This window comes from Euphorbia lathyris, chromosome 3, assembly GCF_963576675.1.
Source record: "Euphorbia lathyris chromosome 3, ddEupLath1.1, whole genome shotgun sequence".
Taxonomy (NCBI): Eukaryota; Viridiplantae; Streptophyta; class Magnoliopsida; order Malpighiales; family Euphorbiaceae; genus Euphorbia; species Euphorbia lathyris.
The window spans coordinates 60,663,741-60,675,083 of record NC_088912.1 but is presented as its reverse complement, the minus strand read 5'-3'; the positions used below and the strand labels follow the sequence as shown (position 1 = coordinate 60,675,083).

Here is an 11,343-nt window from a genome sequence, read left to right as displayed (position 1 = left end):
AGTAAATGTGAAAATGAAATAATAATATTTAATTTATATAACACATTTATGTCATTAATTGTAATTATTAGATTGTATTTTTATTAATATTTATATATTAAGATGAATCCGTGCATCGCACGGGCCAAAAACTAGTTAATTAGGTAATTTACTAACCTTTCTATTATATTGAATTCTCAGTCTCTCTCTCTCTCTTGCCCTCTCTCTCTATGTGTTTTGATCTCTCTAAATGTTGGAGAAGATGAAGTATTTTGAAAAGCTGCTAAATTACATGAGTAATCTGTGGAAGAAACATCGATAGATCGAGGAGTCGTATTTTGAATTTTCTTTCTGCACAGGCGCTTGCTTAATTAATTATTTGAAATGTATTTATGAGAAGTATCAAACCGATGCTGCATTTTTTGTTTGACTTCATTAATCAACTTTAGTTTAGAATTTTCTGCTATGATGTGTTTCGGTTTCATGGACTGGATCTTCTATTTTCATACGAAATAGTAGTCCTACAGTTGATCGCACTAGTTAATTTGTTCAAGTTTGAACCAATCATCTTCAATCACTTTGAAATTTAATTTGTTATATGTGACCTCATTATTCAAGGCAGAAAAGGTATTTTTCTTGTTGATACGGAAAAAATGAATCAATTAAAAATGATTTGAAAGTTCTCTTCAGATTTCCTTTTTTATCATCCTATTCTCAAGTGATCAGAATCCTCAACGCTGAGCCCAAAGTGAGCTCTCTAAAAAATTCCAATGGCTTCAATCAACATACTCTTGTGTTTGGTTGCATTTTTGTTTGAAATTATTTCCTCTTTAATCATCTTATCTGATTGTAGTCTCTCAATATATAAAAACATTCTGTCTTTGCTTGCATAATTTTTTTTTGAAGCTTTTTGAAATTGAATATCAGATACGAACTTCTATTAATTGTGATACTTTGACGTGATACTAAGAGCAAATGCTTGTATGTGAATAACTATTTCCTCAGGTTACAAGTTCTTAATTCTGGTTTGAGAAGATTAGCTGATGAAAATGGGCAACTATTTCCTAAGGAATTCCTCAGGTCCCATGCAGCTTCCATCTCCAATGTATGTGACATGATTTTTCTGTTGTTCTGTATCTATCATTCTGTAACTTAAAATTTATTTAGTTAGTTTTACTAGAGTTATAATTTGTTTATTTTGATGTTGAAATGCACTTTTTCAAGACATGAATTGCTAATGCATCATTGAAATTGAAACCTAGTGGATTTTTTTTATTGATTTTCATTTTTGGCAAGGAAACTCATTTTTTGTATGTTGCACCTGATGAAGTCAATAGTGGGTCAATTTTGAGTTGATATATGGAAATTCTATCTCCAATTTAGAAGGAAAATGTTTTATTCATGCTTAGAGACCAGATTCTGAAAAGAGCACTCTTAGCTCAAGCCTTGATTCGCACTATAATTGCCAGATCTAGGTCCTTATTTTTAATTTTTCCTTTTCTTTTTCATTTTCTGATGTCTTATCTGGTTAATCCTTTCTTTCTTAATCATATTTGTATGCTAGTATTTTTGTTGTTTATGCATATAGTTCAAAGATCTAAATCTAATCAATCAAATAATTTACAGATAACCAATCTAATCATATTTTTTTACTCATCAATACTTTTTTAGTATGCAAAGTTTGGTATTTAATGAGTTAAAACATCATATGTCACACCCGACCCAAATCGGCATCGGGTATGAATGGAAAATAGGATAACGAACGTCTATTGGTTTGAAACATGAACCTATTTTCTATTAAATTAAAATTTATTTGGCTTGGACTCGATAATTCTATCGAGCTTCCTACATATCCCGAACGTCTATTAATCTTTAAACCGGGAATCAAAGCCACGTAGTTTTACCTATTTTAGGTAGTTCTCTTAACTTAGGTAGTTCTCCTTATTAAAACGTTTTAACTTATTAACACGTTGATTGACACGCTAATAACTTAATTGTATATTTCACTTTATAATTTATATATATAATTCATTTTATCAAAACGAATCAATTAAATAATCGTTTTATCAAACCAGCTCATAAACAAATAAACGTTTTATCAAACCAAATCGTAATCAAATAAACATGTTTATCAACCAACTCATAGACAAATAAATTGCTTTAACAAACCAATTTGTAAACCAACTCATAATCAAGCAAACGTAAAACATTATATTTCAAATCATCAAGCATTGAAAACGTAATACAAAATTTGCGTGTGTGTCCATCCTCGAATTCCACCCGTGTAGCTTATCATAACATCAATCATATCAATAATCGAGATATCTCATTCATATCTCGCCTTGCCTAACGTTAGGACTACCAGCCGTGCACTCTGGCCATCAAGCATTGAAAACGTAATACAAAATTTGCGTGTGTGTCCATCCTCGAATTCCACCCGTGTAGCTTATCATAACATCAATCATATCAATAATCGAGATATCTCATTCATATCTCGCATTGCCTAACGTTAGGACTACCAACCGTGCACTCTGGCCATACCGCCCTTAGGTATGGTCTTACAACTACTATCCCTACCCCGGGCAATCTTAGATGGACAAAACCGTTTTATCGATCTTTCAAAATATCGCAACATGAAAATCACATTTGGACTTCAATCCAAATCACATAAATAATAACAATAATCGAATCAGCTTTCTCAATCCAAAAATACTTCGAATAAAATTGTCAAATTCATTTTCTAATTTTCAAAATATCACAATCATAAATAATTATTCTACAATCAAAATCAAATATATATAAACAATATATTTCAAACCATTTAATAAAAAAATATTCAAAATAACTTAAACATTATATATAAATAATTTACAACTAAATTTTAAACCAAACGCTTTTACGAGACTTATTTTTATCCGGAATAGCTACGTATAATACTAGACCGACATCGTTAGTTCCGACCGAAGGTTCAGTTAGACTCGTTACGGGTCATAAGTCTACTTGTACTCTTTACTTGGAAAATATCCGTATTAGTCCTTGTATTTTCAACTTATTTTAACACTAACAATTAAAGTTACTTAAAATATTTTATTGTTCTTATTAGAATATTTTCGGTCATTGAGATAGAAATTTTAAACCAACATAGTTAATTTGGTCCGATTATATTTTTAAACTCGTTACGCGGCTAAAAGTCTTATTAGGAATTTTACTTTGATAAATCTAAATGACAACTAGTCTAAAATTTATATTTTATTAATAATTCATATACGTTAAATTATTAGTCATAAATCTTTTAAAATTTAACGAAACTATAGAAACCAAACTTACTCATACCTATAACATTTTAAAAATAATTTGGTATAAAATTTTGTTACCGGAATGTCGTCGTCGGTCACCGAAAATTCATCGATGAGATCCGTTGACAGCTGATTCACGTCGCTTACGTGTTTATCATAAAGTTTAACATATTGCACCAATTATTGCATCTCTAACCCGTTCACAAAAACCCGTTCACTCTAATAAATAGTCTCCATTATTCCTGACCTTCAAATCTCCATTTATAAAACATTTTACACCAATAAACCAATTCAATATTATAAAAATTCTATTTGAAAAATAATTAAACAAGAATAAATCATTTACTTTTAAGAAAATCTTTCATTTTTAATTAATATGAATCTTCCCTCCTTCCCAAATTCTATTTAAGTATGAAATCATTTCTTCATTAGAAAATCAACTCTTTTCTTTCTTTTTTTAAAGATAAATTGAAGGAATTTTTTTTTCATATTTTATAACATAAAACGTATATAGAAAATAAATAGTGAGTAAACAAATTCTTTCCTTTACAATGGAGAAAGAAGCAAATTGAAAGACAATTGCTGAGTTACTGCAAATAGATATTCACACCGACAAGGTTTTGTTTAAGATTATATTTGATCAATTTATATATATGAGTTTAAGAATAAAAATTTTATCAAAATAAAAAAGAATAAAAATTAACACTACCAATCTCAATTTCATTTTCCTTAAGAAAATCAAATTTACATGCAAGGCAAAAATAAAAGAAATTGACCCCATTAATGGTTGGTGGTACCGGACATATCCTAGATGTAAAAGTGGTATTCAAAACTTTGAAGACAAATTGTGGTGTAAAAAGTGCAGATTCATTGATGATCTACCACTGCCATAGTAAAATTTTGAATTCTTTATACTATTCATACATATTTAAATTATTTCCTGCTAACATTATTGTTGCTTATTCTATAACAAATATTACAGGTGTAGAGTGAAATTGATTGTTGAAGATGCTACAGGTACAAGCACATTTGTAGTTTTTGGACATATGACAACAGATTTAATTGACATTCCTGCAACTACTTTTGCAAATAGTTTTAAAGACAGATATGATGTTCCACTTGTAATGGCAAAGATTTACGGTGTCAAAACTGTATTTCAGATTCAAGTCAGTCATTTAGTTGATGATCCATCCAACATATCATTTAAAGTAATTTATATTTTTAAGGACACTATGGTAACACCTAAAAATGAAGTTCCAAGTCCAAATTCAACACCTTCCACTCATTTGAAGTCACCCATATCTCGATGTTCTCTGTCTCTAGTAGCAAAACGAAAGTTACCAATTGTTGAAAACCAACCAGATGTTCATCAATCATCAACAGAGGTTCAAAACAAAAGAAAGCGTAACGAGTAAGTACATAAGTAATAGTTAATTTTGTTTTGTGAATCACACTTTTGATATTAATATGCTTTCTCAGGGTGACCTCAACTTCATAAAAAAAGAAGTAAACAATAGATCAAAAACGATTATTGAGGTTAGTTTTTTTTAAATATCTTTTCCAATTACATTCTTGGTTTATTTTTATCATAACTATTTAATTTTTTTTTCAGGGCAATTGAAGTTGCAGCCACTTCTCAACTATCTTTCCTAATTGTTTCTTTACGATTATTTATGAATTGTACCTGGATTTATTTATTAAAAGATGTTTAATCAGATCACCTCATTTTTCAAATCCTTTAGCTTATATTGAACTCTTTCAAACAATGAAGTTAATGCAACGTATAATAAATTCATGGATAATATATGGCTTCACAGTTCAGTATTTTTAGTCACTTCTATAAGTCCCAAAATAGATAATAATATAGATAAAACACCAGATCCATATGTTTTTAGAATTTACGGACAAAATCACAATCTAACTGGCTCTTTATTACCTTCAGTTCATCAAACATCTGAATTTCTCCAGTACATCTTTACGATACAGTTACTGAAATTACAACAAAACTTCTAATTTCAACTCATAATCAAACGACAATTTTATTGCTAAACATATTACATTCTCTTGGTTAATGAGGATCTAGGACGATCTCAGGAAGGAAAAAGGCAAATAATATGAGGAGGATGACAAACAGTAATATCTCTGTGATTATGAGGTAAGGGATTTCGTCCATGGATTCACGCTCTTTCGGATTTGCCATTCTTTGGTGTGGATGAAGAGAGACAGAAAGATAGTGGATATGCAGTTGGTTTAGCAGCAGCGTGGAGTTAGATCTGTATAAGTGACATTATATAGTGTGTAATTTTTAGGGTTGAATATGAACCATCTTTTTATACGACGTCGTTTTTGATACGTACGTATATTAGGACAGAATTATGACGAAACAAAAAATAATTATACACTTCAAATATATTACAAATATTCATAAAAATATATTCTTTGTTTTATTAGGTAATATTCATAAAAATATATTACAAAATTTATTTATTTTTTACTATTATATTATTTAATTATTTTTTTCCCGAAGCAAAGTGAGGATATCTTCTAATTATATGCTAAAAATTAATTTCCTTATTTATTGGGAATGGCAGCGAATAAAAGAGATTCCAGTGTTATAGTTGTAAAATAACAACAAATCCGAGGGCAAAAGGCGAAGCGATCGTCACGTATAAATCACGCGATAGGGTAGGGTTAATAAAACTGGAATGGGGAACTCAGTCTAAACACAATTGGCAGCGAGAGGAGACTAGGCAGGCAGGCAGGCAGAGAAACGCTTACGCCTCTCTTTCTCTTAATTTCATTTTCCTTGCTCTCCATTTCAATGGCGTCTTCCGATTCCTCCAGGCAATCTCTAATCCCTAGCTTTCTCTATTCTTCCTCCTCCTCCTCCAAAACACTCTCGCTTTCCAAGGTCCTTCACTCCAACCCTGCCCAACATTCCATGATGAAGACCTCCAACTTCGTGATCCCCTCTCCCTCCGAGCCTGGCAAGATCGAGATGTACTCTCCTTCTTTTTACGCTGCTTGTACCGCTGGTGGTATCCTCAGCTGTGGTCTTACTCACATGACTGTCACTCCTCTTGATCTTGTCAAATGCAATATGCAGGTATCTTTCCTCTAGATCTGTACTTCTCCTTAATCATCAATTAGATCTATGTTTCCTGTTCATTACCTCTATCCCTTGATTCCGATCGCCATATGCTTGCTTAATTACTGTTTTATGCCTCGCTTTGGCTTAATTTGTTTGCTTTCTTATTGGATCTGTTTTTCGACAGCATACTTTTCTGTTCTACTTGATTTTTTTTTTGTAATTTTCTTTTTTGCGGGTTTATTAGTTTTAGAGATCTGAAGTGATGGTAGTAGAACTTTATGTGCTAAAGTCGTTCTCTTGTAATCTTTTATTGGCTTTTTAAACCCTTTATCTTGAATTCTCACTACTTCTGCTAGGATTTCCTTTTGTTGGTTGTATGCATTTACAATAACTGTCGACTTCATCCCTTCGTTTTTTTAAAGCTTCAATATGATGATATCCCATGTGAAGGTTTGGGCGATTTGTCTACGTGGATAAAATAAATGTCTTATTCCTGGGTTTGATTATACTGTGTTGCCTTGAACAGTCACTTTGTGAGGCCTGTTGGGGTTTTATAGTATGATTGTGTGAGACCTTGTGCTATGTATTTCATTATGCTGCTTATATAAGGTATTTAGCCCTGAGAATGTAACATAGCAATAGTAATTGGTCTTCTAGATTCCTGTTTTTTTGTGCATCAATTTCAAGTTCTGGATAAGAACCCAGAAGATTAGAAGTTGTTTTTTCTGAATGATAGGTATATATGTAACATGTACTGCTTATTTGTGAATTTGATGGAGAAATTAGTGTTTTTTTTACTACTGTTGATTATGCTGAACATAAACTCTAATTTTCAGATTTTTATTTTTTAAAAATGCGTCTTACATTTGAAACTGTAAGGGAAATGTTTTGGGTCATGTTTCTCTAATTTAGAGAAATTTGGAAACTCATTTCTTAGAACAAAATGCATTTTCAAAAGCAGCGACATATTCTTAATCAGTTCATGCGCTGACCACATTGTATTAAGTTCTTAAATTTTCTGGATTGTCTTCTTTGAGCTTTGAAAATAAAAAAGGGCCTGTTTCTTTCCCTCTCTATTTCATGAAAAACTCTTGTAACTTATAAGTAATATATTTCATGAAAAAAAATAAACATGCATTCCTATAATTTCAAAATTTATAAACATTTTCACATAATTTTCATGAATATTATTTCTTGTATCAGTTTCTGTTTCCATGAAACATAGATGACTGTTGATGGTGAAATTAATCTGATTGAATTTACATTTTCACATCAAAATTTAAAGTTTTGCAGTTTAGCACTAAATCAGTATACAGAATGTTTGTCAAAGTGACAGTTCTGCTTGTTGAATTATTCTTATTCTTAGTTTTATTATATGCACTATTAATTCAATAGAAATCAAACTAAATTAAATGTGATGGTATCTGTCAGATTGATCCTGCTAAGTATAAAAGCATCTCTTCTGGTTTTGGAGTTCTGCTGAAGGAGCAGGGAGTCAAAGGCTTCTTCAGGGGCTGGGTGCCTACCTTACTTGGCTACAGTGCTCAAGGCGCCTGCAAATTTGGATTTTACGAGTTCTTCAAAAAAACCTACTCTGACCTTGCGGGGCCAGAGTATTCTGCCAAGTATAAGACCTTGATTTACCTTGCTGGTTCGGCGTCTGCAGAAGTGATTGCAGATGTTGCTCTGTGCCCTATGGAAGCAGTGAAGGTCCGAGTTCAAACTCAGCCTGGTTTTGCTAGAGGCTTGTCAGATGGGTTTCCCAAATTTGTCAAAGCCGAAGGGGCTCTTGGGTATGATTATGAAATTTCTTGAAGAGTTGTTTCGTTGAAGTCTTTTATTTTGCGTTTCTAAATAACACGTGTTCTTTTCAGGTTGTACAAAGGTCTCGTTCCTCTCTGGGGACGTCAAATTCCTTGTAAGTTATTATCAACTTTTAGTTTTTAGTTACAAACTATGTTTGTATTATCTTTGTGATTTCTTCAGCTAAATATATGAATTGAATCACAATAATCACTGAGTTGTGTTTGAGTCCAACAAAACTAACCCGATTAACTACCTCGACTGCCAACCATTATATTGTTGGAAATATAACATGCTTTGCTTAATTACAACACACCCTTGTGGTGGGACCCCTCCCCGGACCCTTGCTTAGCGGGGACGCGTAGTGCACCGGGCTGCCCTTATGTCTTCTTTTTTCCAGATTTTAGATCTAAGTTCGCTTCCTAGTTGGTTTACCATGTGAATCCATCTGATGCTTTTGTTTTTGCAAACTTCGTAGTATTATAGGGAGAACAATTATGGTATTTCGATTATCATTGTCAGCTATTAATATGAAGTGGACCTTTAACTATCAGTTCGAGCTTTTAGTTCAATCGGTTCCATGACATGGTATCAGAGCCAGTGTGACCAAGTGGTCCTGGGTTCGATTCCTGGCAGCCCCATTTGTTGAGTTATTTGCAGGACATGGTGATATGGGCCTGTGTTGTCACGCTTCAAGCCCAAGTGTGCTTTCGCGTGTGGGGGTGTGTCAGCTATTAATATGAAGTGGACCTTTAACTATCAGCTCGAACTTTTAGCTAAAACGGTTCCATGACAATCATTATGCATTTTTGTTGGTGGTGATCGGAAATGGGGTTGTGTTTAGCATCGAGCTTTTAGTTCAATCGGTTCCATGACATGGTATCAGAGCCAGTGTGACCAAGTGGTCCTGGGTTCGATTCCTGGCAGCCCCATTTGTTGAGTTATTTGCAGGACATGGTGATATGGGCCTGTGTTGTCACGCTTCAAGCCCAAGTGTGCTTTCGCGTGTGGGGGTGTGTCAGCTATTAATATGAAGTGGACCTTTAACTATCAGCTCGAACTTTTAGCTAAAACGGTTCCATGACAATCATTATGCATTTTTGTTGGTGGTGATCGGAAATGGGGTTGTGTTTAGCATCGAGCTTTTAGTTCAATCGGTTCCATGACATGGTATCAGAGCCAGTGTGACCAAGTGGTCCTGGGTTCGATTCCTGGCAGCCCCATTTGTTGAGTTATTTGCAGGACATGGTGATATGGGCCTGTGTTGTCACGCTTCAAGCCCAAGTGTGCTTTCGCGTGTGGGGGTGTGTCAGCTATTAATATGAAGTGGACCTTTAACTATCAGCTCGAACTTTTAGCTAAAACGGTTCCATGACAATCATTATGCATTTTTGTTGGTGGTGATCGGAAATGGGGTTGTGTTTAGCATTTCATATTTTTCAGCAGTTTGACCTGGTAAATTATTCACTCTTTAGCACATGATGGTCTGTAGTTAATTTTAAGTAAGGTGCAAGTTGCATTTGCAAGTTTTTGTGCTGTGGTTTATCTTTCTTTTAGCCGCAGTTGTTGGCAGTTCCTAAAATGGGAAATTTAAAAACATTGGTCGCAGATACAATGATGAAGTTTGCATCATTTGAGGCCATTGTTGAGCAGATATATAAGAATGTTATTCCCACGCCGAAGGACCAATGCAGCAAACCTCTACAACTTGGTGTTAGTTTTGCGGGTGGTTATATTGCTGGTGTTTTATGTGCTATTGTGTCTCATCCTGCTGATAATCTTGTCTCGTTCCTCAACAATGCTAAAGGCGCAACTGTTGGCGATGTAAGCACTGATTTCTGTTAGAATCTCATGGATCCCTAGGAGATTATTGTTTGATTTAATGTCCTTGCTTTTGTTTCTGAGGTCTAAGTAACCTTTTGATTTGGTTGTGCAGGCTGTGAAGAAGTTAGGTATGTGGGGCCTGTTTACTCGTGGACTTCCTCTTCGAATTGTCATGATTGGGACACTAACTGGTGCCCAATGGGGTATCTATGATGCATTCAAAGTTTTTGTGGGACTGTAAGTATTACCTGTGGTGGTTGTGTTTTTATTATTTTTATGTTTGATTTGGTGTTTCCTTTTGTTAACTAGGTTTGATGTTAATTTCAGGCCAACCACTGGTGGTGTTGCTCCCGTTGCTGTTGCTGCCCCTGATGCCGGACTTGCAAAGGTGTAATTTTGGAGGATACCATTATTTCTTACATGTCCTTTTGTTGAAGGGAAAAGTATAGGGAAAATAAACGTAGGATTAGTGACTCGAGGCAGTGAAGATTATTCTTTTTTGCATTCAGGACTTGCATCACAATTCTTTTCAATTTGGCTAATTTAAGCTCCGTGGAGAGACGGTTTTTGGTTTCACCCTGCCCTATTATAAATCACATCATGTATGAGATTTTACTTGAATGTTATGTTAGGAATATAAGATTCCCCAGTCAAAGACAACCAAAAATAAGGGGCAGACTCGACTTGGGGGATTATATTAATTTCTGTCCATATTCCGATCACTGTTAGTAAAAGTTTTGTTACTTGTTTTGGAATTCATACTCATGTAGCTGAGTAATTTGTTTGGTTATAATGACTACACCGGAAGGAATTATTTATATCTCCAGTTATAACTTAAACTGGACCTTCTTTCATTCAACTTTAAAAGAATGTTTTGTTAGGATGCATCTTATGTTGAATTTGAAAGTTTTATGTTCTCCAGTTTGTAGAGATTTTTATGTCAAGTAGCTCAACACTAGTTAATCTTTCTATTTTTGTATGAAATTCGGTTAGTTCATGTTTCTAAAATTTTCACGGTGGATGGATTGTTACATTTCTTCGCTAAGGCCAGCAGCAGTGTTACATATTTATTGTCTGTCATCCATATATAAGTTATCTTTGTACGTCAATCAGGCTGACTTTCTATAGAAAAAAGTAAATTTTAATCTATAATTATACCATTTAAAATTATTATGCAATTATTCAGATATTGAATAATAATATCAAAATTCAACTTCATTTAAAACAACCGCTTAAATAAATAAATTTTGTTATAAAATGAGGATGGTAATATGCAATAGAATAAGAACAATAAAATTTATAGCAAAACATATATAAAAACTAAATAAGGAGTCGCTCCTGGACTCCAAT

The 11,343-nt window shown here is 33.5% G+C and overlaps 1 protein-coding gene across 1 annotated transcript; it reads left to right on the top strand.

The window, feature by feature from the left end:
* The first annotated feature begins 5,978 nt into the window (after nucleotides 1–5,978).
* Nucleotides 5,979–10,910, top strand: LOC136222237 (mitochondrial phosphate carrier protein 3, mitochondrial). Its single transcript, XM_066009788.1, has 6 exons — nucleotides 5,979–6,381; nucleotides 7,798–8,159; nucleotides 8,241–8,284; nucleotides 9,779–9,993; nucleotides 10,106–10,230; nucleotides 10,321–10,910. Exons 1-6 carry the CDS (start codon nucleotides 6,097–6,099, stop codon nucleotides 10,385–10,387), a joined length of 1,098 nt encoding a protein of 365 aa, XP_065865860.1. The 5' UTR covers nucleotides 5,979–6,096; the 3' UTR covers nucleotides 10,388–10,910.
* Nucleotides 10,911–11,343: the final 433 nt, after the last annotated feature.

Bases quoted from the DNA above. Each gene is read 5' to 3' on its own strand.
- LOC136222237 (XM_066009788.1), top strand. From the start codon at position 6,097: ATGGCGTCTTCCGATTCCTCCAGGCAATCTCTAATCCCTAGCTTTCTC. The intron at 6,382-7,797 runs GTATCTTTCCTC...GGTATCTGTCAG, and splicing joins TTGTCAAATGCAATATGCAG to ATTGATCCTGCTAAGTATAA. The intron at 9,994-10,105 runs GTAAGCACTGAT...TTGGTTGTGCAG, and splicing joins AAGGCGCAACTGTTGGCGAT to GCTGTGAAGAAGTTAGGTAT.